The sequence below is a fragment of the Leishmania martiniquensis genome, chromosome 36 (assembly GCF_017916325.1).
Source record: "Leishmania martiniquensis isolate LSCM1 chromosome 36, whole genome shotgun sequence".
In the NCBI taxonomy this organism is placed as follows: Eukaryota; Euglenozoa; class Kinetoplastea; order Trypanosomatida; family Trypanosomatidae; genus Leishmania; species Leishmania martiniquensis.
Genome location: NC_090171.1, coordinates 1,878,609 through 1,906,585, shown reverse-complemented (window position 1 = coordinate 1,906,585; position 27,977 = coordinate 1,878,609). Strand labels below are relative to the sequence as shown.

At 58.1% G+C, this 27,977-nt stretch overlaps 10 protein-coding genes across 10 annotated transcripts; all 10 read right to left on the bottom strand.

Annotated features, from left to right (window-relative positions):
* Window positions 1-113: 113 nt before the first annotated feature.
* On the bottom strand, window positions 114-3,737 carry LSCM1_00516 (uncharacterized protein; the record flags this gene model as incomplete). Its single annotated transcript, XM_067318166.1, has 1 exon — window positions 114-3,737. One exon carries the CDS (start codon window positions 3,735-3,737, stop codon window positions 114-116), a length of 3,624 nt encoding a protein of 1,207 aa, XP_067174271.1.
* A 2,807-nt stretch (window positions 3,738-6,544) lies between these two features.
* Window positions 6,545-7,981, bottom strand: LSCM1_00515 (uncharacterized protein; the record flags this gene model as incomplete). The annotated part of the gene is made up of 1 exon (XM_067318165.1): window positions 6,545-7,981. One exon carries the CDS (start codon window positions 7,979-7,981, stop codon window positions 6,545-6,547), a length of 1,437 nt encoding a protein of 478 aa, XP_067174270.1.
* Window positions 7,982-8,732: 751 nt separating this feature from the next.
* On the bottom strand, window positions 8,733-10,262 carry LSCM1_00514 (uncharacterized protein; the record flags this gene model as incomplete). The annotated part of the gene is made up of 1 exon (XM_067318164.1): window positions 8,733-10,262. One exon carries the CDS (start codon window positions 10,260-10,262, stop codon window positions 8,733-8,735), a length of 1,530 nt encoding a protein of 509 aa, XP_067174269.1.
* Window positions 10,263-11,100: 838 nt separating this feature from the next.
* Window positions 11,101-11,937, bottom strand: LSCM1_00513 (uncharacterized protein; the record flags this gene model as incomplete). Its single annotated transcript, XM_067318163.1, has 1 exon — window positions 11,101-11,937. The coding sequence occupies one exon, from the start codon at window positions 11,935-11,937 to the stop codon at window positions 11,101-11,103; it is 837 nt and encodes a 278-aa protein (XP_067174268.1).
* A 927-nt stretch (window positions 11,938-12,864) lies between these two features.
* On the bottom strand, window positions 12,865-14,406 carry LSCM1_00512 (uncharacterized protein; the record flags this gene model as incomplete). The annotated part of the gene is made up of 1 exon (XM_067318162.1): window positions 12,865-14,406. One exon carries the CDS (start codon window positions 14,404-14,406, stop codon window positions 12,865-12,867), a length of 1,542 nt encoding a protein of 513 aa, XP_067174267.1.
* Window positions 14,407-15,371: 965 nt separating this feature from the next.
* On the bottom strand, window positions 15,372-18,179 carry LSCM1_00511 (uncharacterized protein; the record flags this gene model as incomplete). The annotated part of the gene is made up of 1 exon (XM_067318161.1): window positions 15,372-18,179. One exon carries the CDS (start codon window positions 18,177-18,179, stop codon window positions 15,372-15,374), a length of 2,808 nt encoding a protein of 935 aa, XP_067174266.1.
* Window positions 18,180-20,290: 2,111 nt separating this feature from the next.
* On the bottom strand, window positions 20,291-21,244 carry LSCM1_00510 (uncharacterized protein; the record flags this gene model as incomplete). The annotated part of the gene is made up of 1 exon (XM_067318160.1): window positions 20,291-21,244. The coding sequence occupies one exon, from the start codon at window positions 21,242-21,244 to the stop codon at window positions 20,291-20,293; it is 954 nt and encodes a 317-aa protein (XP_067174265.1).
* Window positions 21,245-22,216: 972 nt separating this feature from the next.
* On the bottom strand, window positions 22,217-23,857 carry LSCM1_00509 (uncharacterized protein; the record flags this gene model as incomplete). Its single annotated transcript, XM_067318159.1, has 1 exon — window positions 22,217-23,857. The coding sequence occupies one exon, from the start codon at window positions 23,855-23,857 to the stop codon at window positions 22,217-22,219; it is 1,641 nt and encodes a 546-aa protein (XP_067174264.1).
* An 845-nt stretch (window positions 23,858-24,702) lies between these two features.
* Window positions 24,703-26,544, bottom strand: LSCM1_00508 (uncharacterized protein; the record flags this gene model as incomplete). Its single annotated transcript, XM_067318158.1, has 1 exon — window positions 24,703-26,544. One exon carries the CDS (start codon window positions 26,542-26,544, stop codon window positions 24,703-24,705), a length of 1,842 nt encoding a protein of 613 aa, XP_067174263.1.
* A 794-nt stretch (window positions 26,545-27,338) lies between these two features.
* LSCM1_00507 (uncharacterized protein) lies at window positions 27,339-27,809 on the bottom strand (the record flags this gene model as incomplete). Its single annotated transcript, XM_067318157.1, has 1 exon — window positions 27,339-27,809. One exon carries the CDS (start codon window positions 27,807-27,809, stop codon window positions 27,339-27,341), a length of 471 nt encoding a protein of 156 aa, XP_067174262.1.
* Window positions 27,810-27,977: the final 168 nt, after the last annotated feature.

The window sequence follows — 27,977 nt, the reverse complement described above, 5'->3', positions numbered from 1 at the left end:
GCATCAACTGCGTCGACAAATAGGGCGTCTTGCGCGCAGCCCATCAAAACGTTTCAAGCAAGCACATACCGAGAGCGGAAGAGGAGAGCATTCCGCAGTACGTCTTGCCAACGCTACATGATTGCGCAGGCACACTGCTGTCCTTGGCCGGCCACGCGCGTCGGGATCGACGTGCCATAGACGTCCAGCACCTCTAGGTGAGGCCAACACCCACGTACATCGCCAATGGTGGTGAGCTGCTGACACCGCGTGAAGTAGACACGCTGCAGCGCTGAGCACCGCATCACGCCACGTATGCCAGCGTCGACAACACCGGTGCGCTCGAGATGCAGCTCGACTAGGTGCTTTAGAGAGCTAAGCGCGTTTACGTCAGTAAGATAGCGGCACTCTGCACAGTTTAGGTACTCCAGTGTGAGGCAGCGTCCAATGCACTCAAGGCCTTGGCTAGTCAACTGAGTCCTCGAAACGCACAGCACGCGCAGCTTACGCAGGCAGCCGAGACAATTCACGTCGGTCACACCGCGGCACTCAGTAAGGTGCAGTACTTCGAGTGTCTCGCAAGTGCTAATGACTCGCACGCCGTCGTTGTCGACGGACGATTGTGTCAGTGTCAGCTCCCTAAGCGCGTACAGGTTCTCCAGGCCTGAGAGGCAATGCAGCTCGGTGCACTTCGTCAGGTCGAGAGAGCAGACACACGCAAATGTGACACAGAGCTGCTCCAGCATCACGTCCGTGATAGAACTTCGCCGAAGCACCACTCGGAGTACGCGAGCCGCCTCTCCAAGAAGACGCAGCTGCGAAGGCCGGGCCTTTGCCCGCCATTCTTGGCCCCAGGAATTCCCACGGTGGTGAAGATGAGGACGGGCCGCCACTGTGTGCGCCGTGCGTGGCCGCGGCACCACCGGCGGCTGTGGCACGTATTGCTGAAGGACCTGATCCATGTATAGCGCCGACCTGTTGGGCGCCTGCAAAGTCTCTCCGTCTGCACGATCGGCGGTTATGCTCACGCCGCGCACTTGTTGCAACAGCCCGCGGTTTCGCGCCGGCGCACCAAGGCGACGACGCTCTTCCATTCCGGTGAAGCCTACGCCAGCACCTCGTGGTGGCACTACAGAAATGCGGTCGGCGTAGAGCACACGCAGTTGTGGGTAACGCCTCGACAGCTCCTCGAGTCGTGCCACTCGACTGCAGCCATTCAAGTGTAGCACCTGAACCACGGGAAAGCAGCTGGGGCCCAAGCTCTCTGGTACCGTTGGTGCGGAACCGACCGAAGACAGCGACGAAGTGGACCTCACGGAAACCGGGCTCGATGCGGAGGAGAGGAGTGTGGATGACCCATGTGGGGTCCGCTGGCCATCACTCTCAGCACATCTCGTGGACAGCGACCCGCCGGCCGAGGCGCCCACAGACGTCATGGAGACATTCAGCTCCAGGAGCGACGGCAGTACACACAAGGGTGACACGTCATGGATGTCGGCACACGACTCGAGGGAAAGGTAGCGCAACTTGCGGCACCGGGAGAGGCACGCAAGCTCACTGTCTCCAACAGATGTGGACTCGAGACTCAGGTATTCCAGGTGCGGCAGCCTACCCGCAAAGGTGAGCGACCGCACCATCACGCAGCCGCTCAGGCTCAAAAAGCGCAGACTGCGCGCACACGGGAGGTAGCGGGTCGTCTCCTCGTCCGTGACGCGAGTTCCGCCAAGGTGAAGCCACCGCAGTGAAGTCATTTTCTGTAGCCAGTGCAGCAGCCCCAGCTCGCTGCACCCACGCACGTTCAGGTATCGCAAGTCGGTGCACTGCTGCACGCACTGCAGCCCAGAATCCGTAATGTTTGTGTGTGACAGGTCGAGCGAAAAAAGTCTCTGAGTCCAGCGCCCCGATGCGCTCAGCGCCGCTGCGAGAGACGTAATGCAGCGGCACGATGCCAAGTTCAGCCGCTGCAAGCTCGGCAGGCAACGCAGCGCGCGACACCCCTCATCCGTGACTAAGTTGTCGCTCAAGTTCAGCACCCGCAGCGCCGTTAAATTCTTCAATGCGCCAATGTCCGTCAGCTGGCGCAGCGACTGCAAATGCAGCTCCACAAGCTTGTCGCACAAGCCGATGTGCTGCATGTTCGTGTTCGACAGAAGTGTCCTTGGCATCAGCAACCGCTCGAGTGTCCCGCGAAGATGTGCGAGAAAGCTGAGGTCAGAGATCTGGCGGCACTCGTCCAGTACCAGCTGCCGCAGACGCGAGCAGCCGGAAAGCGAGAGAAGGTCCGTGTCTGTGACGGAGAGGCCGTGCAGGCTTAGCGATTGGAGGTGCTGCAGCCGCTGTAATGGTTCCAGAGAGCGGACAACGCGGCAGCGATGCAGGATGAGACACTCGAGAGACGAGCATGTGGTGAGTGCCTGCAGAAAGTTCTCGTGCAGTGGGGTGTGAAGAATATGCAGGCAGCGCAACTGCCTCAAAGACCCAAGAGACCGGACCCCGGAAAGGTACCAGTTTGTCACTTCACGGCTGGCGTCGGCCGACGCCCCCTTTCTGCACACTCCCTCCCTGTGCGGTGCAGGGAAACTTTGGCGCATGTCCGGCATACCCGTTCCGACACTCGCGCCACCGTTCGGCGGAGAATCATGTGCATCGGCGAAGCCGCTCGGTCGCCTTTCGCTTCCCTTGCGCAAAATGGAGTCGATGCACCGCAGTGTCACGTGCTGCGACGCCGAGGAGGAGATGATGAAAAGCGACAGGAGGTCAGAGCACGTGGATATGCACTGTAGGAAGTCCTCGGAGATGACGCAGTTCTCTAATCGGATTTCCTTCAGAAAGAGCGCGCGCTGCACCGCTTTGAAGACTGGCAGTTGTGCTGGGTGCATGTGATGCAGCCGCAGCGAGACACCATAGTAGCGAGATAGCCACCACGCGCTCAGGGTCGAAAAGTGTAGGGCAGCGTCCGACTTGCAGGTAACGCACATACACAGGGACAGCTCAAGCGCCGCACTCTGCCAACACTCCCTCAGACACACACGGTCGCGTATGTCAGCCGCAGCACTTGCATTCGACTTGAGCGAGAGACTGACGGCCTGCGTCGTGGACGGAGCCACGCGTTTCACACCCACACACGGGTAGTAGTGGTTGGATAGCGGACTCAGACCTTGTGGTGTGCCGATGCCATTGATGTGAAGCGGAATGACTCGAGCGACGCAGGCGCTCTCCTCGAGAAGCACTTCACTGCTGTCCTCACGCATGGACCTATCATCGACCCCGTCGGTGCTCCAGGCTTCCATAACGCCGTCTTCTTCCACCACCAAGCCGCTGGTGCCCGAGCAGGCGCCGCTGTCTTCTGTAGGTGCGGGCTCGCCGAACACATTGCCACCCCAAAACACGCCTTCTCTCATCATTCTGGTGTGGTTCTCTCGAGCGAGAGCATCGGCACCGCCGGTACTATCGCACCCGCATCCGCTCTCGTCCGGCAGGGTTGGTATGACCTGATAGTCACTCATGAGAAAACCACCGCCCTCAACATTACGCTCGACGAACAGACGCAGAAACGGATTCGCAGCGGCCAGCGCCAACGGGGCGGCCCTCCACATATAATCCAGAATATGCTGGAACAGCGGTGAGGAGGGGCGCCAGGAGCGCTTTTGGTGGATCGTGACAAAGGAGGAGGAGTCTCGATGGCTGCTGCTGAGGCACCGGTCATAAGCATGTCCTGACCGCACCGAGCCGCTGTTTTTACTAAGGTTCATGTCCATTGCTATGACCTCCCGTTCCGTTCCGTGGCCGCTCCTTGTAGATGCAGTGACGGTGACGGGTGTAAGTATGCGATTCGATGCCCTTCCTTTCACTCGGGCTGCTTCTGTTCGGTGCACCTCTCCGTTGGAGAGGTGCGCACACGCGGTGAAGGATTGACAGCGGGTAGGGCGGGAAGGATGCGTCTGAGAATGAGCGCTACCGAGAAGAAAAAAGACAGATGTGGAGGGGAGAGAAAGGAAGCAGAGAAAGAAAAATACATATATACGCGCGCACAATTCGATGAAAAAGAGATGTCAGCGAAACAAACGAAAGTGACGAAGGAAAAGCCTCGCCGCGATCCTCTGTGTTCTGCAGAGCGGTATGAGTGCGCTCACAAGAGCGACGTGAGCCTGCGTGGAAGGGACACAAGAGAAGAAAAAGGAGCGACAAGATAGGAGAGAAAGCGCGGCGTGTGTGTGTGTGTGTGTATGCCTGAAGGGAAGGAGATGGGCAGCGAAGCCCACGGAAGGGCTTCGCCGAAGAAGAGCGAGAGTGAAACGGAGGAGAAGGGAAATAGCAACCACAGCAGCGCAATATGCACTACAGCAACAACAAAAACGTCTCTCAACTATCCAACGGCGGAACAAAAAAGATCAGAGAAGAGCAAAACTGTTGTTGCGTGAGCTGCGGAGGTGGCGAGACAGGGAAGCGATGGAAGGCGGAGGATGAAGTCCATAATCAAAACACACAGAGATGACTGAGAAAGGATTGTGCAGAGGGCTCTCCGTGGCACTGCACGTGCAGGGAGAAAAGTGAGTAGACGATGAATGGCTATGGACTGCACGTCTCTATATCTCTGCCCCTCTAACGCCCTCGGAGGAGGGGTAGTATTGGGGGAAAAAAACAGAAACGCCTCACCTCTCACGTAATGTGCTCGGTAGTGTTGTGTGCGTGCACGTGCGTGTATGTGCCTGTGCGGTGGCACTCTTTCCGCAAGCCTCAGAGCGCAGGACGCCCTTCACCGGCAACAAAAGCTAGCGTAAGGGGGAAAAAAGGGGAAGCTTGAAAAGGATACACACATGTATATATACCTATATCTATATAGATATAGATGTGTGTCTGTCTGTATAATGGTGGGAGGGAACGGAGAGGCGAACCGAAAAACGGGTGCGGCGAGCAGATCTCAAAAGGAGAGTCAGAGCGTGTTTGCCGCCCAAATGGGCCAAGAGCTAGTGGCGAACCACTCTCCCAGTGGGTGGACTGCCGTCTCACGCAGCTGCGGCACTCCAGTCGCTGAAAAACGATGCAGTGAACCGCAGATGCACGCGGCGCACACACGCTGGTGAGCCCTTTAGCCACAGCGGATGCGCACGTCAGGACTACAGGCGGAACACCTCTACGCGAGAACGCAGTACAACGCACTAGGCAACAGGCCTCGCCATAGGAAAAAATAAGCCGATTATACCATAGAAGTGAGCCGTATGGAGGCCATAGCATGTGTTGGGCATGGCCACAAGTATACGGAGAGAAGAAGAGAGAAGAAGTGCAGTAGAGAGGTAGCTGGCGTTCGGAGGGGGGAAGGGGGGAAGACAGGCGGTGAAACATGTGCGTGGCTGGGCGCTGCTGTTCTTTTTTTTCAAGAGGAGGCCCATACGAATTCAGAATTGCCCCTCACAGCGGTGGCCCCACCGCTCTTTTGTGAAATCGCATGGCCACCGCCCTGACTAGCACAGACATCACGGTGTCGACGCCGAAAAGAATAGCCTTCGGCTTACCCTCACCCGTGTCGCGTTCCGATCACAACATAAACAACAACAGACGAGCTGCAACGAAGAGGTGTTTCTGTGGTGGGATAGACGAGGGCATCGAATCAGCTGCCTCTTCTTTCCACATTGAGAGAAGAGTTCACAGATAGCCTTATAGAGACCCGAGTTGTCTAGCTTATCCAGCTCCTCTTCACGTGGTTCGTACATAGCCTCCCCGTGGCTGCGTTTGATGCACGATGTACTGCTCCTTTCCAAATGACGCCCTCCCCCTTTACCCACCTCGAACTACGTGCACAGAGGAGGGGATGAGGCGTTCAAGCACCTCGGCGCAAAAATGAAAGTAAGAAGCGCGAGCGAACAATGCATCAGAGCAACAAGGCAGGAGCGTCGAAGTGACCTTGAAAAAAGAGCAGAGGGGCGGTCCTCGGGCAGACACAGGCACACACAAACACACACACACACACGCACACGCAGGCCCAGAGAGAGAAAAAAAGAGAGAAAGAGGCATACACTTACAGAACAAACGGTACTCGCACGCGCATTCTTGGATGGCGCGACGAGAACCCATCCGACCTTCCAAGAAGCGTGCGCGCGTGTGGCTGCTTCGGAGGAAAAGAGGGAGGGAGAGAGGGAGCGTGTGCGTGTGTGTAAGATGCACATAAACAATGAATTGCAGTGAGAGGGATGCACACATACAGACAAAGACGCACGCCGAGAGTCTCCAAAACAACTGCACAGAGGAGAGGCGCACGTGGCAAGGTATCATGGTAGTCGAAATGGTCAAGGAGGGATGTGATCTGCAGCAAGCCGGGAGCAGGGTAGAGACGCGCTGCGAGGATCGCCAGAGCACAGATTGAATGAGGTGGGTGTGGGGTGAAAGGAGATGGAATGAAATGGCGTTTATGTGTGCGTGTGTGGGGCGGGGGCGGGGGAGGAGTGGCATAATGCGGAAGAGAATTGAGTAGGCGGGCAGGGGATCGAGGGAGGGGCGTGCCCGTACCCATTAGCGGGACAACAACAACGAGAGAGAGAGGGGGGTAGAGAAAATGCGGCACGTTCCATCACCGAGATTCGTCGGGGTCGTCGTCCCGAAGGAGAATGTCAAAGAAGGCCACGATCTCATCCAAGGAGGATTGCAGGGAGATGTCGCTGTCGAGGCGGCACACGTGGGCCTGCGCTACACACAGCTCATCTTTGAGCATCTCCGCCAGCGTCTGCTTTAGGCGTGAGTGACCGAGCACTACCGCTTCTTGATGAGGGCCGAATAAAATAACCGCCATCACGCACAACAGCGTCTGCTCCGCTTGGTACAGCATCCAGAGAAATTGCTCCACGACGCGTGAGCCCCACGCAAGCACGCGGCTGCGCGGCCCACGCTCTTCCTGATACTGCTCCGACAGAACGAAGAAGGGGTGCAAGAGACACCAGCACACATAGTAGGGCCACGCTAGAAAATTTGCCACCTTGCTCAAGGTACGCCGCAGGCCGCGGCGCTGTGTCGCGGTTTGCGGAGACTGCAGGGTGCGCAGCTTCACCTCCAAGTTGCCGTCCAGTAAGGTCTCATCAGAGATGGCACCGGAAGCGATGTGAAGGGTCTCCTTGGCGGACTTTCCTAGTCCAGCCGCGGCAGCGAGGACCTCGTCACCAGGGAGCTGAGTGCCTATTAACATGAATCGCGGCATTCTTTTCGAGTTGTTTGCAAGTCTGTTGGTACCGGTACCGTATTGGCTGCTTTCATCGATGGTGGTGAACACGCTGCGGACCCAGCAGTACCACTCCTTGAGGTACAGCGCGCTAGTGAGGCTTCGACGATGGTACACGAACATGACACCATCGTATTTGATGTTGCGCAACGGCAACCGCGCAACATCGCGGTAGCCGTGGGTGCCACCGAGCTCGTGGAACTCGACGGTCTGCAGCACAGTCTGCCGATGCTGGTGCGCGGCGGTGGGCCCCTGATATGGTGGAGATATGGAATTCTTCGAGCCTGCCCATCCCTGCCCACGGTACTGGAGTACACTGCTGGCTTCGCCGTAGCCGCTGATCGAGCAGTGGGCGCTGTAGACAGATGAATCGGCATAGCTGCTGTTCTCCAGAGCGTACGAGCCACAGAACTGCGCTGTGTGCTTCGCTGCAGCGCCTGTATCGTACAGCATCGGCATCGTCGGATACGGCATGGTGACGGCATCGCTGAAAACCGTGGTGGTACGCTTAAGGGCATCTACAGCGATCCCCAGCGTCGGTCCCCACTCCGGGCCGAGGTCGTCGTCGTCTACAGCGCTCTGTGTGTGATGTGGACCATCGAATCCCGGATCATCTACAGTGCTATTATCGATGGAAGCATCCCCGAAAATGTGGTCGCAGAGACGCCTAATGAGCAGCGTCTTGCCGACGCTCGTCTCGCCAACCACCAGAATGCGTGTGATGCGTTCATGGCCGTTGGCAGAAGATGCCTCATGACGGCTCGAATCACCCATGCGGCCAGAGTAGCAGGACATCCGTGGAGTCGCACGCGTGGTGGTGGTGTGGAGGAGGCAGTACGATATAGTGAAACGAAAGAAGGGAGAAGGCCGGAAGGGGCGATCGCTTTCCGGCTTCTTTTCCTGCCTCAAGAAACAGCTCCCTCCCTGGCCCCTCGCGCACGGGCAACAACGAAATCGAAAAGACGTCGCGACGGAGAGAGCGAAGGAGGAGGTGCACGTGTGCGGCACGAAGGAAGAAAAGCATGAAAGAGAGGGAGGAGCAAGGGAGAAAAAAACATTAGGAAGAGACGTGAGAGGAGAAGAGCGCCGATATGGGCGCCGCACCATGCCAGCCTGCACACCAGCAGAGAAAGTGAGACGTGACCACGGCTCCGGTTGCCTCATTTTCTTTTTTGCGGTGCCTGCGGAGTTGCCACAAGTCACCGAGGCGGGTCCTTCACGTCCAACAGATCGTGCCAGTGGTGTGAAGGACAAGGAGGAGCACAAAAAGAAACGAAGGTACGCTCCCTCCGCTCCGGCGTTGCGGTTGAAGCCATGAAAGGGAGGAGAAGGGAGGCGGACAGAGCGGGGGCCAACGCATGAGCTGTTCCCCTCCAGAAAAGTCCATCTCTTCAGTCTCCCCTCCGCCTCTGGTGGTGTGATTGTGTGTTGTGGAGGGGGGTGAGAGCACCGTTGCCCGTATGTCTCCATATGGGCGAGACAGAAGAGAAAAAAAAAACAGAAAACGCCGTTAGGCCAACGGAGCACCTACACACACCGTCGCGTTTTAGTCGCGCATCCGCCATATTTTGACGCTCTTGTCACTTTCGCCGGTTATGAGGCGGGTGCCCGAAGCGTCGAAGGTGAGGGCGTTTACACCGCCCTCACCTTGCAGGGTCCCTGGCAGCGACTTCGTTTTCGTCCACTGGTAGGGCGCGTAGTACTTCCCCGCCACGCGCCTCGGCTGCGGGCGGTTCCAGTCGTAAAACGCCAACTCGCCATCTTGGCTGGCAACTGCGAGGATGTCGCGCGGGCTCATTGCGCAGCAGCTCCACCGGTAGGTGTACTCCTCCTCCTCGGCAGTGCCGCCTGCACCTGCTTTCGTGGAAGCCATGCCTTTGCGGTCCTCCCAGACACGCGTGCTGGCGTTCGTCACAAAGTCACCCGATGGGAGTCGCCACACACGCACCTCATCGGCACCGCATGACACGAGCGCATTACCAGCGGCAGTGAATGCGAGTCCGCGTACTGGCTTCTTGTGACGTGTGAGCCGCTGCATAGGCTTGCCAGACGCCAAATCCCATAGGTATATGAACCCATCGCTGCCACCAGAGAGAACCTGAGGCTCCTCCTGCTGCACCACAAGCGACATCACACTATCGGTGTGCCCCAGCATCGTGTGAACTACAGCCCGCGTGCGCAGGTCAAAGGCCCGAACAGTCTTGTCGCGACCGCCGCTGATGACCACGTCCAAGGACGGATGGGCCGCGACGCAGTGCACCGAGCTCTTGTGCCCAAAGAACTCGCGGACCACCTCGTTGCGCTCGAGGTCCCAGCACTTGACGGAGTGATCGTCGCTGCCGCTAAACATGTACGGCGACACTTTACTGAGCGAGATAGACCGAACCGCCTCCTTGTGCCCGGTCAAGTTCATCTTCAGCGCCCCCGTTTCAAGATCCCAGACCTTGATGATGGCGTCGAAGCCACCAGAGGCAAACCACTTGTTACCGGGCTCCACAGCCGTCGCCCACACCCAGCCTTGATGGCCAACAAGCACCTTTGCGAGTTTCCATTTCGGCGGGGCGGAGTACTGTCGAGCTTCTGCCTCCTCAACAGCGGCTTTGGACACAACAACAGCGCTACGGGCCTTGAGCTGCTCCGGGCTTACCGACAAAATGTTGTCGCCGTCACGACCCCGCTTGTGCGCCACCGCGCTGCTGCTCGCTACCACCAGGCGACTGCCGCCTCCTCCGCTGGGTGAGGTGCTAGCCACGGTTAAGGCACCTTGCAGCGCGGCTTCGCGGGCGGAAGGGTCGGGCTGCGTATCGACAGCTGCCTTGACGCCGGCATCTGAAACCGTCTTCACGGCAGCCGCGGTGGGTGGCGCAGTACGTGGGTAAAGGGCTCTCCAGAGAAGGTTCGCGCGAATTCGCATCGCCTCCGACATAATCGCACTGTTGTCCTTTCTGTTCGCGCTGCAGGTGCGAGGCGGCGCATCAGGATCGAAGGAGGGTGCCTGCAGCATCGCAACACCCCGCAGCTCCTGGGCAGAGGCCGTGTTTGCTGCGAGGAGCTCCCGTAGGCTCATCTGCTTCATTTTTGCACGACTTTCGTTCTTTGTATGGATGTGTGCTCGTGCGGCACCTACGCTGAAGAAAGAGCCGTGATCGAGGAGCAGGACAACTTGTTTGGCCGGCCGTGCCAGTTGGCATCGAAGAAACGGCAGCAGACTCGCCTCGACCGACGTGAAGGGCTGCTTTCGCCTCTGCTCAAGAGCAGTGGAGGAGAGAGGGGGGAGAGACGCTGGTACGCTGTATCTGTCGATAGAGATATATAGGTGGATATGTGTGTTTCCCTGCTATCAACTGCCGCCACAGGCGCACCGTCCCTGACAAGTCGCAGAGGTTCGTCAAAGAGAAGGCTGGAGAGGGGAGAGAGCGATAAAAAAGGGTGAGGGAGGGTGGGTTCTAGGTGTAACACACAGACACACACACGCAGAGACAGATTTATATATATATATATATATATTTCTAACGGAGGAGCTCCCTTCGAGATGCCGTGCACCTTGCAGACCGCGAACGGCAACAGCGAACGGAAAGCGGACGAGGGCATAGAGGGACGCGCGAGGTGACGCAGACAGGCGTAATGCTCGCACAGCCGCTTGCCTGCTCCCTTTTCTTTTCCTTCGTCACAGGGTGAGTGAGCCCAACCTGAGCACGCATACACATCACGCGTATCACCTTGATGGAAGTACACACACACACACCTACAGACATACGCAGGCACCAGTCAACGCGCTAAAAGCGTACTTGATTTGCCCAGCACGCCTTCGAAGAGGCCTCGAGAAGGGCAAAGGACAAAAAAAACTTCCGTGAAAGAGCAGAAAGGTGCACGAGACAGAAGGATGCGATGAGAGCTTGCGGAAAGGGCTTCTCTTAAGCGTCATCGAGGGCGGCCCGCAAGGCCGTAGCTGGGTCCGAGTCCGGCACATACGCCTCCCACTTGGACGTCTTCACGCGTACCGCTAAGTTGTCAGCGAGGCCATCAAGCGATGTGCCTCGAAATACCTCCGTGAGCAGCGTGCGGGTGTACTCTATCGGCTCGTAGCCGTCTGCCACCATGCGCGCGTACACGCGCAAAGCCGCCTCGTGATCTTTGGCCGCCGCACAAGCGCCAAGAATGGTGTTGTACGTCACCTCGTTCGGCCGAACGTTATTAGGATTCGTCATCTTTGCCTCCAGCAATGCAATCGCCGGCTTGCACACCCCGGCCCGACGGCAGCCGTCCATGGCAGCGGTGTACGTGAGCGCGTTCGGCGCAACAAAGAGCTCCTCGCACTGGTCCAGCACCTGGAAACCCTTCCTCCACTGCTCGCACCGTGAGCACACGGAGACGAGTGCTGTCATCGTCTTCACATTCGGCGGAACCTCAGCCAGTCGCATCTCGGCGAAGATTCGCAGCGCCAAATCGAGCTTCTTGGCATTCGCGCAGCCATTGATGAGGGTGGTGTACGTATACACGTTCGGCTTCACTTGATTCGCCTTCATCTCTCGAAAGACCTTCATCGCGGCGTCCATCTGACCCGCACGGGCGCACGCTTTCACCACCGTGGTGTAATGGAAAACATTCCGGCGCACCAGACTAGACTGCTGCATGTGCTGAAACGTCTTCAAGGCGCCTTCCCAATTACCTGACCCTGCAAAGCTATTGAGCTCTTCTGTTAGCCAGCGCGATGTGAAGTGGGCAACACGCGCTTCAGATAAGGAAGCCATTTTCGACGGTCCACAGGCACGGCCGGGACGCGAAAGGAAAAGTGAACGAGAAAAGCCGCCCGAAAGAAACGATCATCACTCACTCACGGTAGGAGATTGGGTGATCAGCAACGCGCGCGTCCTCCACAACAACTAGCACGCACAAAAAAAAAACACTGTCGGCGCGTCCTCCCGTGTCGACCTTAGGCAGCTATGTTGACTGCCGGCGAACGCGCGTTTTGCGAGGAGCAGGACGGAATGGAAGGAGGAAGTGAGAGGGAGACCGTGGTGGGAAGAAAAAAAACGCTGGCAGACCACCTTCGTACCTTCTCAGGTGAGTGCCCTGGAAGTTGTGTGGCGCTCTACCGACAGCGTTGCTGTTGTTGTGACGAAAAAGAGAGCCCAAAGGACCATGAGCACAGAATAACAGTGGCATTGGGTTCGAAGAAGGTCTCATCGTCGGTGGTGCCATCGTAACACGCGCACACACAGGTAGGCATAGCCATGACACCTGAGGGAGGTGACGGGGGCTGCCGCTTCACCGAGGAAAAAGAAAAAATGCAGCCTTCTCTTTTTCGATCACAAGCCTAGAGGCAGCTCACGCGCATGCGCATGCACACCCCTCAGCTCTACAGTAGAGCTCGGTGAGGCGGAGGAAGAAAGGAAAGAGGAGCGCCACAGGGAGGCACGCTTGCTTGCCTCTTGCTGCTTCCTGCATGATAGGATGGCAGTGTCTCCTTGCTCGATTATGGGCTGTTAAAGCGTCCAGTGATTCTCTGCACGAATGCTTTAGCCGAGCTCAGGACCATACCCAGGTTCATCCACTCTTCTTTTGCCTCTGTGTGTAAGCGATGCAAACGAGGCTCACACATCGACGTACCGCCGTACACTGTGGCAAGATTGTGTCGCCCAGCACCCTTTCCGCCTGTGCTCGAGAGCCCCGTTTCGTCACGACGTCCACAGGCGGCAGCGGACGCCTTTGTGCCGGTACGTCTTTGCCGTCACCAACCACGAAGCGTGAGGCAACAACCCCGGTATGAGAGTCTCGTAAATGTCGAAAGCGATGTCTGCATGTGTTTTAGAAATATCGAGCGAGTACGCATCGGTCGCTACGTCGCCCGGGGCGACACACACGACGATGCTCTCACTCCACCCACGCACGTTGACCGCCTGCACATTCCCCTCACCAAAGACCTTCGCGTACGGTGCCACGCCCTCGGCAGAGGGAAGATGGTGCTCGTTCAAGACCAAGAGACCCCCTGGCCTGAGAAGCTCGCGTGCTGCCAGCACCGACGGGTGCATATTCCGCATCGTCGCATGCATCGGCTCGAAGATGTCCATGTAGACAAAGTCATACGCGCTGTGCGGAAGCGTCCCAAGGCATTTGTCGGCATCTTCCAAGTACACCTTCGTGTTGGCGTCAGCGTCGTGTAGCGTACCCATGCGTATGCACGACTCGACCACCGCCGGCTCTACCTCGACGACCTCGATGAGCGCCTCGGCACCGAAGATGACGCGCAGGGCCGGCGCCATGCTGTTACCTCCCATTCCCAGAATCAGAACACGTACTAAAGGAGGGAGACACAGCGCACGTAGTATCGAAAAGGCGGACGAAGGAAGGCTCTTATGATCAGGGTCGTCGCGCGCAAGCGATGCACACCCAGCCTGAATAGTTGGATGAGCAGTTACACCGCCCTCTGCGTCTGGTCTTTCGAGCGTCTTTACCGTATCGGAGGGGGTGCTGTTGGCGCACCTGTTTATCGACGCGGTAGCCGCGTTGGAACGGCTCTCGCTGCATGCCGTCATGCACGCCTGAAGCTCTCGGCCCAGTCGCTGAGGCGTACACTTGCGCGTGTCACACGCATGCACGAGGCGCAGGGATGTGTAGATGATCAAGGAAAAAGATACCATAGCACCGCCCACACATTGCAGAATGTGCGGCGCATCGCGGAACACCACGGACTGCACGTGAAAGCTGTGGTCTCTGCCCGTTCCTTTCTTGTAGGCGTCTTCATGAACGAAGTGAACTGTGTCAATTGTGTACACGTGCAGCGCGATATCGGAGTCAGTATGTGATGAGAGGGACGGATCGGCTGCGGTAGCTGGTACTTCCGCATGGCCTGCAGCCGCCTCGCCCGCGAGGTTCGCCTTCGCACGTGGTGGCCGAGGCCCGTTCTTTCGCTCCTGCCACGTCCTCACATGCACAGGACGAAGCTTTACAGTCGTGCGTGCCCACACCACATCCACGCGCTGGAACACCTCACATGGGATGCGACACAAAACCTGTGTCTCTCGCGCGACAACCTTTGGTACACGGCCAGTTGCAAGCCGAAGATCGGTAAAGCATCGCCAAAATGGCAGCGTGCGGTCGAACTCTTCCTCGACGCCTCGCTCCACTAGCGCCACAGAGACTCGTCGCCGCTTCGTTTGACGTAGCTTGAGCTCACTCGCCTTCCGCGTCCGCTTCCGCCTCTGCATTAGCGGAGTCATAGGGAGCGCGTTTACCTTCACCCCGACGGAGAATGATGCACCTTTCAAGGCGCCCACTTTCGCGACTGACCTCACGACCTCTCTGCACGAGCCGTCCGCGAGACAGGCACAAGCAGCAGTAGCAGCAGCGCCCCTTTCTGGAAGTGACGTGGCGTGATTTCTATGGAAGCCAATGGGTGGATCCATACGTCTGGGTGCGTGTATGCAAGGACCGTAGAAACAATGCCTACGAGGGCTCTCCCTCCCTCTCTATCCAGCATTAACACCATGGGAGCAAAAAAAAAGCGAACAGCGGCGGAACGTTCACCGCACACCGCCGGCGTCCCAGACGCGATACAATGAAAAAGAAGAGAAGTGAGACACAGAGTGAAACACAAAGTGAGAAAGAGAGAGACACAGGGAGCAGTGAAAACGCTGCACGTCACGCCCGCCGGTCTAGCGAACAGCCACGACGTCCCTTCATTTTTCATCAAAGTCGCTTTCCCTTGATACTGTCTCGCATTGGGCCCACCACCGGGCTAAGCCGACAAGCGAGCGGCTGCGCAAGGGCCTCTCTGACTTCGCGAACCTCCAAAGCACCGCTATGCAGCAGGTGGGCGCATAATTTCGGTTTGGTTGGGCAGTTTCTCTTGTATTTTTTCCCTCTTATCATTTTCTTGGCATCTCCTCATCTTTCACAGCTGCTTCAGCGACGAAGGAGGAACAGCAGAATGCGCATACGTCCGCCCCCTCTGCTTCGCAGCGCCTTCACAGCCCCCGCTTCTCCACACACACACACGCATGCACACACAAACAGTCAGAGTTTCTTTTAGAGAGCGAAAGCGACCGTGAGGTACTGCCGTTCTCTCGTTCGCACACTCTTCTATATACCCCAGGATCCAAAGCATGTTGCTTTGCGTCTTTGGGTGGCTTCTATGGAGCTACATGCCTACCAAGCGCCTCCCGTGCGCCTCGTTTTTTACGCCTCAGAGTTGCCCTTGCAGAAATGCCTGGTGAGCGGGATCAGCGAAAGACGTTCGTGCACCGCGTGACGAACGTGCGTGCAGTGCCCCAGCGGTGTCCTCCGCAAAGGAGACTGAGCGGGTTCGCCGGTGACGCGCCGCGTTAGTGGTGGGGTGTTGCCTGGCGCCTTTCAGGGCCGATGGAGACGGCTGGTGACCTGCCAAGTCACGTCCCAACGATGAGTCCTTCCTGCCTCTGCAGTCATGCACGACAGAGTCGAGGTTGCAGCCAGAGAAAGTATTCGGCGATATCAGCGAAAACAGCGATGGCCGCTGGCAGCCTGACCCAAAAGTTGCTGCGTCCACTCGCCGTTTACTTTCCGCAGGGAGCGTCGCCAGTGGTACTGGGGGCGCAGTCTCCCCCACTTTCCTCTCCTCAGGCGCTCCATCGTAGGGGCCGTCAAAGTACTTGGCATCTACGCTTCCCTGCACATACCCAGGGAGAGGGGCCAACGGCGCCTGCAAGGTTGCGCGTGGGTAGCAACGTGTTTCTTCGATCGCTTCATGCAATGCGCGCTCCGCTGACGTTAGTGCGGCCATCGAAAGTGAGGCCGTGCCGAGGTGCTGCTTGCTGTCAAGCGGGGAGGTCGACGCGCGTGCCGGTAGGCACGACGACCGTGAACGGCGCAGCTCTGTCTGGAACTTGAAAGGACTCAAGATCGTGGTGCCACCCGAGATCTCCTTGCCCCCGGCGCACTTGTTGCGCGGAAGACCCACTGAGCGTACAAGCTCATCGTGCTCAGCCTTCCGTATTCGTGCGAGGGCCTGCCGCTCCAGAAACTCCGAGACCCCGGTAACGTGATTGACAGATACTGTACGGGCTGCCGCGGCCTCCGCCTCGTTTTCTATGTGCCCATGCCGGTCCGTGTTGGTCCGGGGCCGAAAGGTGCACTCCACGAGTTCCTGCACGACCTCGCCCTCCTTGCGCTCTTGGATGAGGTCCTGTCGCCTCTGAAGGGCCGCCATTTGCCGCTCATAAAAGTGGTCCACCTCGTCACGCGTCAAGGTTTGACGACGCTTCTTTGGCTGCTGCTCCTGCGGGTGCTTCAACAGGGCGTCGCCTGGGCCCTCTGCACGTACGCCCCCTCCTTTTGGCCAACGTGACGCCGTATGCGGCGGGGTCATTTTCTCTGAGGGGGCCGCCTCCACATGAGGAGGGCTCTTCGTCTCGTCCGTTTGCTGCTGTGAAGAGACCTGGGCGTGGCCTTGCGAAGAAGTTCGATGCGCCGGCGCGCAAGCGTACAAATCCGCGTCATTGACCGTGCGAGTGCCGTCAGGAGCGCTTTTGCTGCACTGCGTCGTCAGCCGCTTCACCACATCGCCATCACGGGACGGCATCCGCTGTAGAACGTACTTTGTCCCCGGTGACAGTTGAGGGCGGAAAGGGCACTCATGCGCATTCGCCAAGGCCTTCCGGCGCCGCTCCGCCACCTCGGCTGCTTTTTTCGCGCTATAGTAGAGGCGCTGATTCAGCTGCTGCGAATTCACCTTGTGCGCGACCGATTCACCGTTGCTCGACGCTGGCGCCTGCACGGCGACCGCCCGAAGTGCCGCCTCCTCTCGCTTCACTTCTTCGTAGAGTGCCTGACGGCGGACAAAGTTCTCTTGAAAGAAGGGCCCGTGCGCCCCTTTCGCGATCCACTTGTCTGAGGTTGGGTTTGTTAATGGCTGATGGGATGTACTTGGGCCCTCCACAGCTTGGTCGTTCCCCCCCCGGTCAACGGCCGAGCCAACACCAGGTCCATTGCCATCGAGGTTTTGCTGCTTCTGGCGCTGCCGAGTGACTGCTAGGGCGTAGAGAGCATCGCTGCGGTGCCCAGCGTTGGTGGAGGTCTTGGAAATGCTGAGCGCCGGCGTGTCAAGAGAACGGTTGAGCAGCTGTCCCAGCACGCTTGCGCCCACGTCCTTTGCCAAGCGCTGGCGGGCTTCGTCGAGCGCGGCGGATGTGACGGAGATTTTGGGCTGAAAGGAAAAGGCTTCAGCGGCGGCCGCCCGTGCACATTCGCGGTGCTTCGCCCGCTCTTCCAAGAAGCGCACATTGCGCTCCTCGAACGCTTCCTGCTGTTGCCGACGCTCCTCTGGATCATGTGTGTGTGCCGCACTTGCGCCCATCAGAGATGGCTCTGCAGACTGCCATGCCTTTGTCTTCTCGAGCTCGTTCATCTCCTGCCTGCGTTGGCGCTCGCGAGCCACAAATTCGCCGTATTGGAGAAGTCGCACCTCCACAGGGACGGAGTCGAGGTGCCGTAGGCGCTCAGCGTAGATCGGAGCTGAATGGTTAATATGGGGCTGAAAAGCACCACGCAGAGCAGCCGCCTCAGCTCGCCGCTGCTGTTCCTCGCGGTGGCGGCGCCGCATCTCCAGCTGCACAGCCTGCGCGGCTAGGCGATCAAAGACTGGACGCACACTTGACGGCGACGAGGACGTCCCGGTGTCAGCGGCAACCGGAGGTACTGGCTGACTTTGACGGTCGACCTGCGCCTCTGCGGTCAGCTCACCGCCAGCAGCTGGAGAGGAAGTCCTGATCTTTGGCTGGAACGGGTGTGACATTCGGAACTGTCGCTCTCGCTCCGCAGCCGTGGCTTGCTGCCGCAGTAGGCGCATGTGCTCATCAAAGGCGTGCCGCTCCTTCGTCCCGAGTCGGTGGTACCTCGCCAGTGGCGGGCTCCCGCCTTCCTCCTCCTGACTTTTCCCGGGCCTTGCCAAGCCGCCGCACTCATCACTGTGAACCTCGTGCACCGTGTAGGTGCTCTCGTCCGATTCCGATAACATGAGAGCTGCGTAGGACTGAAGGCCAAGTGACGATGAGCGGGTGGGGGGATAGTAGTGAGGTTGTCGTGCTTGACCGAGCCGCCGGGTCTCGGATACGCCGCCGATGGAGCGATGGGTGCTGCTCAGGGAGGCAAAGCAATGCACTATCGTCGAGCAAACAAAAATCAGCCCTCCCCCTTCACTCCCACCCAAAAAAAACGTTTTTGGCCCCACACAAAGTGCCGGTGCTTCCCCTGTGTGTGTGTGTGTAGAAGGGGGGAGAGGTTCTGACTGTTGTGTGCGAGCCCTTCTCAACCACGGTGCGTGTTACCCTCTGCCCATACAAACATACACGCACATGGCGATGATGCACCCCAGGCCGCGTTTGGAGGATAAACGTACAAAACAGCGTGGGCCTTTCGAAATCTTTCTCCTCGTACTCGCTGGACACCAAAGAGGAGGGCGTCCTCGCCGCTGTGGGGGAATGCAGTTGGGGAACTCCGCGGAGAGCCGGCGAATCTGCGGGAGAGCAGGACAGATGGGGAAGAGACAAGAAATGCGAAGGAACAAGTTAGTAATGTCGGGCTTTCGCGCTGGTGCCACTTGACTGCCGACAGCCCCGCGTCTTTTTCTTCGCCGGCCACTACCACAGTAGTCACCAACAGTTTGTGGCCACCCATGCACGAGCGCTACCAAGCCGCAACGCGTCGACACACACATAGAGAAAAAAATGTGAGCAGCAGATTTGTGGGAGGAGGAGGGTGGCCGAAGGTGCGCGGAAGCCCCCAGGAGCAGCATAGAGGGGAACGGTTTGCCGTTGCCTTCCTTTCGAACTGAGATGGACATATATTCGGCCGTCGATTAGGACGCCGAAGTAAGACTGCCCTGCCCTCCCTTTTTTCTTCTTCACTGTCTCTCTCTCTGCGTCCTTTGCCTTTACGAGAGACCTATAGAAAGCGTTATAAAGCGCGCGACACCGGAATATTTCACATCGGATGACCGAAAGGGTGCTGAGCTGCCTTCCCACACTACTCATGAATACGAACACCAGCACACATAGGCACGGAAAACGGCACTTGGCCAACAACAACAAAGAAAAAAATGAAGATCGGCTGCATAGCCATGTACAGGACACTGCGGTGGTGGCTGCTGTAGAGAGGAGAGGAAGCAAGGCCTTGGTGCTCGCTATCAGGTTGCGTAGAGGAGGGCAAGGGGAAAGGGGAACGAACGCCACCTTGTGCCCCGACGGCGCCCCTTCCCCTCCAGATCTGAGAGCACGGCCACCAAAACTGAGAACCGGACGAGCACAATAGAAACGAAAAGAGAAGTCGTGACGTCGGCCTCAGTCATGTCGCACTGACATCATCGTGTACATCAGAATCAAAGAAAAAAAGAGGGTGGAAGGAGGGACAGAGCGATTACCTCCCCCCTCCACACACACACACACACACAAGCAGCAGATCCTCCGTGAACAGTTCCGCACGGTAGAGGCTTAGGGAGGAGGAGAGGGTAAGGTGAGGAAGGGGTACTGAGACGCCTGGGACAAGAAAGAAAGCCATTGCTCCAGGCATTCGCACAGGGATCAAAAAACGCACCCCTCGCGATACCATCGCAACGGTCCTTCCCCCCGCGCCTTGCTTTCCCCGTACACACAAACGCGCACAACGGTTAAGACATCTTCGAACGCCGCCACACGTCGCATCCCTCCCCCGCTGCGTCACGGCTGAAATCCTCAGCGCAGGGCGGAGGGGAGGGAAGGGGGAAAGCCCCTGCCGCCGAGTTATGACACGCGTCCAAGGGGCCCTTCATGCCCCCCCCGTGTGCCCTCTGCGCCTGCGTCCCCTCGCGCCCCTTCCGCCAGTCGCTCCTGCTGTCCCCACCTTGAGGCTCTTTGGGGAAGGGGGGCGACGAGCCCTTCCCAGCGACACGTGCCGACGTGGGAGACGCAAGAGTTGGTCCGCCAAGCAAAAGTACAGAGGCAACAACGATGTGAAGAGGAGTGATAGGGCTGCAATGTTGCCTCTTCGGGATCACGTCCTCACAAGAAGCCCTGTAGATGAGAAGGCGATGTTCCCCGAAGCGTACTGCCGTTCTTCCCTCTTATTGTGCGATGAACACATACTGCTTTGTGCTCATGTGCACAGAGCTTTGACCTGACCGAGTCTCTTTTTACGCTCTTCCTTGGCTGCCACGGCTGCTGCGGAGGCCTCGCGCTGCTCACGCCGCGCATCCGCTTTTCGCAGAAAATCATCGACCATCTTTACAGCCAGTGAAGCATTGCCCTTGAGTACGCGCCGATGCTCATCGATGGTGGAAGGGATCAGCGCAATTTGAACATCTTCGCTGGTGAGGCCAGTGGTCTCCGTTGCCACGCGCTGCACCGCAGGTAACGCGCTCTGCGCAGAAGCTGTGTACGACGACTCCGTCGATAGCAGAAACAAAGTCGGCACCGTCACTCCGTGCAACGTCTGCTTACACGTGGACTCAGAATCCCCCAGCACAGGCTGCCATAGCGCCTCCTGCACCGTTAGAGTTGCATTCCGAGAAAGGCGCGCTGGCGTCACCGTCATGTCGTACACGTGCGCCATCGCGGCGGCATTGTCGCCACGCTGTTCCGCGATAAGCACACGCGCCACCTCAACACGGTGTTTGCTCTCTTCTGCGGAGAAGAGTTTGCTGCTCTGCGGGGGCACGATGCCTCCTTGCAGGACGAGGCGCGTGACCACTTCCGCCCGAGGAGCCGATGCCATCACCTCCAGGGCGATCTGGACCCCAGTCCCACTTGCGTAAAGGACCACCTCGCTCATCTCGTAGTCCTTCACGAGTACTGCAAGCGCGGCATCGACGTCATCTGCGTCAGCCTCGTGGCTGGAGACACGCCGGCCGGCAAGGCTGCTGCCCAGCATCACCTGAGCGACAGCCCACTTGCCCTTCAAAGCGTCCGCGAGCTCTGCCGCATACGGAGTGTCGAACAATCCCTCCGATTGGGAGCCGATAACGAGAATGCAGCGGCGGGCCGTTCCACTGAGAAAGATGGGCGCCGTGTGCGTGCCATTACGCGGGACAATGATCAGACGGCCTTCCATCGTGCACGGCAAGCGCCAAAAGTCGCGTCGCTAAAGTAGAACAGAACAGTGACAGTGATGACGATGGTGGGGCGTGTAAGAGCAGTAAAATACCTCTCGACGCGGGGGCAAGAAGAACCACGTGTGTGTTTGGTCTGTCTGTGCGCGCCGTTCTACGATGTCGATTGAGTGCGTCTTTGTCCTGGATAATAGGCCGCGGATGCGTGACAAGGGGGAGGGGAAGAAAGGGTAGGAGCGTCGCAGCAGGAAGAAAAGGTAAGCAGCAGGTCGTGAAGGGAAAGCGGAGAGTATACGCGCCCGTCTTTGGCAGAAACCCGCGCAGTAATGCCCGCAGGTACCATGCGAGAGTACTTTCCCACGTAACACATGTCGGCAATGCAGAGTAGCCCCCCTCTTGCGTTGAAGTTTCGGGGGGTGGGGGTGGGGGCAGGGGCAGCCGAGCACGCAGAATCGTTGCCTTTCTTCGATGCTGCAGATATAGGAGGGAATGAAAGGTTCGAAAAAGGGGAAAAGAAGAATCCAGTTTGTATGTGAACGCGAGATGACGCACAGCACACGAACAAGAACAAAAAGAGGTGCACCCAAAGATGTGACCTACCGTCATCCGCTCACTGAAACCTCTGGCTGTTTCAGCTTGGCGTCTCCGTCTCATCATCATCTCCCTATCAACAGACACGTTCCCGCCTTTCGCCTCCTGTTCTTCTCGTAACTCTCTTTTCGCGCACATACGCGAAGCGTTCACAGGCTCCCTCCCCCCTCTTTGGCTCGGCAGAAAACAGCGACACAGAAAAGCGGAAAAATGCGCAAAGCGCCGGACGCCTCCGCATGGTGTGTGTGTGTGACTTGAGGGGGAAGGGAGAAGCCCTTGTCGCCCGCCACAGAAACGCCTGTCATTCAGTTTTCTTTTCGTTTGGGTGCGTCTACCGAAGAGAGGAGACACTGTCTCGGCAACGCAGGCATGCCAGCAGACCGCTAACCCTGTGTCAGGCGACTCACAGCCCCTCGCTGCACTAACGCCTGCAATTCTTGCGGCATGTCGGGGGTGATTTCTTTCACAAAGTGCATCACGCGGTTCGCCAGAGCACGGTAGACGTAGTCCTCCTCGCACTTGAGCTGCACCAGGTAGCGATTCGCGCGCTCTACCTCTTGCAGCGACATAGACTTCGCCATCGTCGAGACGAAGGAAGCGAGCACCTTCACTGTGCGCAACGGCACCTCTTCATGGAAGCACATGCCCATGAGAATCGGTTCCAAGAGTCCCCAATCCTTAAACCCGACGCGAAAACCGGTCTCGGCGGCTTGTGTGTAGTAGTCCAGATCGCGGTAGCCGAGATGAGCAAGCCCGCGCGTTGCGCGGGACAGGGCAATAGGGCTGAAGACTTCCAACCGAAGCCGCGCCTGACGCCCGAAGGCCTCCACCAAGGCGTGGCCATGAGCTCCAGGATAGAGCGCAACAATATCTAGAATATCGGCAAGGTCCTGCGGATGCAGCATGCGCGTGCACTCGAGTGCACGACCCAACAACACTTGCATCAGGCTATCTGTGTTGTGGGGTACACCGCTGCAAATATCCATGACAGGTGCGATGAAGCGCGGCTCCAGCATCTTGGCGTAACGCATCAAACAGGAAGCAAGGGCGGCGAAGAGCTCTTCGTGAAGTATACCGAGTCGCTGTATGGCGACAAGCGACTGCACCAGATGCCGCTGATCGAGATCAGCAGCCACATTCACCAGAGCATCCGCAAAAATCTCGAGGTGCTCCCGCTTTTCATATTCGAGAGTCGTGAAGGTGACGAGAAACTGCGCCAATGTAATGGCGTCCAAATTCTCCACATTCTCAAGAGCAGCCTCGACGAGCTTTACAAAGGTGCGGCTGTACTGCCTCCCAGCTGCTTGCAACGCCTGAAGCACGGTGACGTAGTCTTCGTGCTGAAAGTCGCCGAGTCGCTGCTCCGCCAGCGCGAAGGCGCGCCGCATCGTCGCGTACGGCATCCCTCGGGTCTTGGCAAGGGCGTTGGTCGTCAGAGACACTTCCATGACGCTCAGTTCATCGGTATTCTCAAAAAGCCGCTTCGCTATTCGATTCATGGCCTCGGCGTTGGAGCAGTTCAGCTTCGCCAATTCAGAGAGCGCCAGCGACAACTGGGTTGGACTGAACTCGTCCAGTATCATGGGTATGTTCTTTAGCACCTCATTTATCTTGCGCTCGTCGCGCGTTCCTCCATGCACGTTCATAGCGCGCAGCACGTTCAGCAACGTCTCCGGGGAAATCGCCTCTTGATCGGGAACCACCACCTCTTTTGGTGATGCATTGATTCCTGCGCGCCGCAACGTGTCCATTACAAGGCTGCTCTGAAACGGATTCAGTACGCGCTGGTCCGACCTCTGAAACGCGTCCGCGATACCGCGCATCACTTCCGCGTCGTTCAACATGCCGAGTGTGTCATTGTTGTACACCACAGTGCATATCTGGTAGATGTCTTGAGCGTTAAACGGGACAAGGTTGAGGCGAATACGTTGGAAAATGTAATCGAGAGAGACAGGACGGTTTGCCGTCGAGAGGGCAGAGGAGAAGAGGCGGACCACCGCAGCCTCGGCAACGGCGCGGTTCATCCCTTTCTATTTTGTCGCCGTCACCACAGCCTCAAGCGAAGGCCCCCCTGAAGCGAAGTTTTCTGCCTTGAGGCCTCGTATTAGCAGGATAGCGCTCGACCTGCAGTGGTGGACTCTCGCTGCCGAGCCGTCGAGCGCTGCAGCGTGCGTTCGTGGGTGTATTCTATAGCCCTTTCCTTTCATATCATCGCGGCGCTCGTTGAAAAGGCCGCAAAAGCGAGAGAAGGGAGGCGGCAGCGGCGACAGGCATTGAAAAGAGATGGAGATGGTTGGTGAGAAGACATGCACGATGTGCGTTCTCCATGCGCACCCGGTGCCGATGGAGCAGGGGGAGCAGCTGGGGATGCAGAGTAGTCGAGGGCACGCGCGAATGCAAGATTTACGATACGCGCTCTCATAGGCACCTCGCACGATGAGCCCAGGCAGAAAAGAGCATGCAGGGCGGGTGTGTCGCGCTTGTGTCGCGCATACTTCTCAGCCTCTCGCTCCTTCGCGTGCACCTCTGCTTCTCGTCTAAGCAGTGTCGACCGCCACTTTTCTCTGACGCTCGTTTGTGAAGGCCTTTAGCACCGCATCGTCGGACATGTCATTCTCTGCGCGACGTGCAGCACGTCCTTTGCAGTGTGACGACAATCGCGGCGCTGTGTAACTGTTTGGAGGAAGGTTGAGTGGGGCAGACGAAGAGGGTTCACATCCCCGCGCGGGCGCGCCGCGTCTCTGCAGCATCGCCACATCTCAACGAGAGATGGCAAAAAAGTGAGGCAGAAAAAATTCATCGGTTCTCCGCCGCTCTCCCCCTGCAGCGCCTCTTTCGCACCTCACTACTCATGCGTCTCCTGCGCGCTTTAGAGCAGGCCTTCCATCGGATCGTAGTTACCGCGCCGCTTCTTGCGCACGTTCCCGGAGGACTGGGTGCGGTGGAGCTGCTTCGCCTTGGCGAAGATGTTCTGCAAGACGATGCGGTCCTGCACACCGAGGGTCACCAGCGCCTGACGACACGAGGCGAGCTCTTCATCGTTCAGCATCGGAGCCAAGGTGCAGATGACGTTGGCCAGCATCCCAAGACCGCGCTTGGTGGCCGCCATCTCTGCTGTGCAATGCTGAAGCAGCGCCTGCACTGCCACAAAGCTCCGTATTCCACCCCTTTGCAGCTGCAGCACGTGTGCAATCGTAAAGAAGTCATCGGTGAACAGCCCCAACATTGCGAGCGATATAACGACGTTCTCAAGTGACTCGGCATCCATGGAAGGGGCCCGGATCGACGCCGCATAAGCTATCGACACCACCGCCGCGTGCCCCTTAGCTGGTGGGTACGTGGAGAGCAGCTGCAGTATAAAGACGATCTGCCTCACACTCAGGCGGCCTGCCTCGTCAGCGAGCCTTGCCAGCAGGAGCATCATGCACTTGCTGCTCATGTCCATGGGTACCATAGACAAGAGGTCCATGGCGCGGTCCACGCTGCCAATATCCATGACTGCGGCCGCCTCGGTGAGGCGACCCACGAGTTCTTGCAAGCCGTCCAATTTCGCGGCTGGTACGAGCGACCCTGCAGCTTCGAACAGCTTCAGCAAGTCCCGCTCTGACGTCGATGTCTTCCACCGGTCTGCCCAGTTCCGCAGAACCAACTGCAAGGTAACAGGCTGTACCATATTGTAGCGCGCCATGGACACCAGCAGGGCGCGATGGTAGGCCGCGGAGGGGGCGTCAGGCAGCTTCTTGATGGCCTGCACCACCAGCGGAGCCAAGAGGCGCTGCGAAGCCGATGACGTATTCTCCTGCCGCTCGAGCGCTTGACAAACAAGAAAGACCTCCTCAGCCGTCATCTCTGCGGTGTGTTCGAGGAGGCGGTTTACGATGGCGACTAGGGAATCGCGCGTGTGCAGCTTGTGCAGGTTGAAGAAGAGCTGACATAGTTCACGGCGCTTCAGCTGCCCAGAGATCTCACACCCGCGGCGCGTCAGCAGAATGGTGCGGTCGTAATTGGTGTAGCCGAGCTTCGCGAGGGTTTTGATGAGGTTGTACGTCTCTGCTGGTGAGAGTCGACGAAGGCTCGGCTCGAGGGCGTCAAGGTGCGCTTCCAAAGTGGCCATGCGACTGCTGCCGAGTGCTTCACCGAGACCCGGCCCGCTCTTGTCGTCGCTCAAAGACGCCGAAGGCTCTGCGTCGTCGCTTCGCTCGGATAATGTGCACACTTCCACGCGCTTGTTCGTGATTTGCTGGCGACCCTTAGAGTGTGCATGCGTTTTTTGTGCAGCAGCGCGGTAGAACTCAGCCTCCGCATCCTTTACGAGGTCCATGATGGCCTTGAAGTACTCCTGTGCCGTCGTCTGTAGGGCCCCACCTCGCTCAGTCGACGAACCGGCGGCAGCCTCCTCCTCCACAGCTGCAGCGCTGTCCCCTGGAGGCGCCGAATGCGAACGCAGCAGCACCGCATCCAATAAAGACGTTTGGAAAGGCGAGGCCCCGCCGCGGATCTGCGCGTAGCGGCTCGCTAGACTCGACAAAAGCTCCGTGTGGGTGCGCAACTCCAGGACGTCCTGTGGGTCCTTCAGGAGGATACCGACTTTGTACATGTCTGTCAGCTCGAAGCGCTCGGGGTGACGTGCGCAGTGCAGCAGCAGTCGATGAAAGGTAGAGAGCTGCAGCGCTGTCTTCTGGAGACGCACGCCCGCCCGCCGCAATGGCATCTCCTCTTAAAAGATGTGGATAGAAAAGGTTGAGCGTAGTATTCTTCAACGCATGAAATATATATATAGATATATATGCCTCTGTGTGCGTACTTTCAGTCATGACCAGAACGGTGAATGTAAAGAGAGGTGTAGGACATCTGCCGTTGTGCTGTGGAGCTCGGCGTGGGCTGAGGGAAGCCTCCTCCACGAGGGTCATGATACCACACGTAACGTCTCCTCCACACTTCGTTCGCCTCTTCATCCCCTCACGGCCTGATGGAGGAAAATGACGCGGCGGGCACTCGGCGCCTTTAACACGCACACATACTCACACGCAAATACACATCAACGGCGAAAGGCCGCCATACGAAACAGCGCCTGTGGTAGCGGCAGGCGCCGCGGTTTGCATAGTGGTGTGTGTGAAGGCGTTTTCGAAACGTTCAGCGAACGCTCCTTCGTAATTTGCTGTTGCTTCTTTTTCTTGAGCAGTCCCTACTTTGACTCGATTTGGTCTCCTCACGCGTGTGAGACGGGGCAGCGGGTGCACCGCTGTCACAGCGGCAAAGACGCAGGCGATACCCGCTGAGTTGTTTCCGAAAAAAAGGGCAATACGCAACTGTCGCGGCACTCGCGATTGCCGTGCATATCTACAGTCGACGATGACGGAGGTTTCTCCGTCGGCAACGCGCACAGGCGGCCAAGTGAGTGAGACTAAGAAAAGCAAAAGAAGATGGCACAGCTAGTGGGTTAGCGCCGCTTGAGTCTGTCACGCCAACACACCAGCATTTACATCCGCAGAAGGGTATCCACCTTCAGAGAAACCTTTCGTTTCGCTTCCGCTCTCCGCTGATCATATCTGTTCGCCCTCGTGCACTGTATCGCACCTTCTCACTCCACGGCTCAAACAAGAGATGGCTTGCCACCGACACTGGGATATCCACCCAGGGCGGCACGCTGCTGCTAGAGTCTGCCAGCGCCCCGACCTCGATCTCCTTGTCCGGCTTACTGTCCACGTCTGTGATGCACCGACCGTCCGTCAACGGAGGCGTCGTGATGAGAACCAGCAGCCAAGAGGTGGTGAAGTAGTGGAAAAGAAACATCACGAGAATGGCGGGTACCGCGACAGCCCAGTAGCGATCCGGGTAGTAAGTCAGGTGCATCCGATGCAGCACCTCATCGGGAAGCACTGCCCAGAGGACATAAATAATGGAGCCGACAACAATGAGAATGGAACCAATGAAGCCGTTGATGGCGACTTGCGCGCGCTGGCTGCCCTCCGCCATGAGGTTTCGTAGACGACAGACACGCAGAGACGGTGAAGTGTACACGGTTCTGCGTTCACAACAGTTTGCATCGACACGGGGGCGCAGAAGAACAGATAGCCAAAGAAAACGAGGAGAAGGCGCAGAAGCAAGTGTCCGTCTACGCGCGCATGTGGTGCGCAGAAGCGT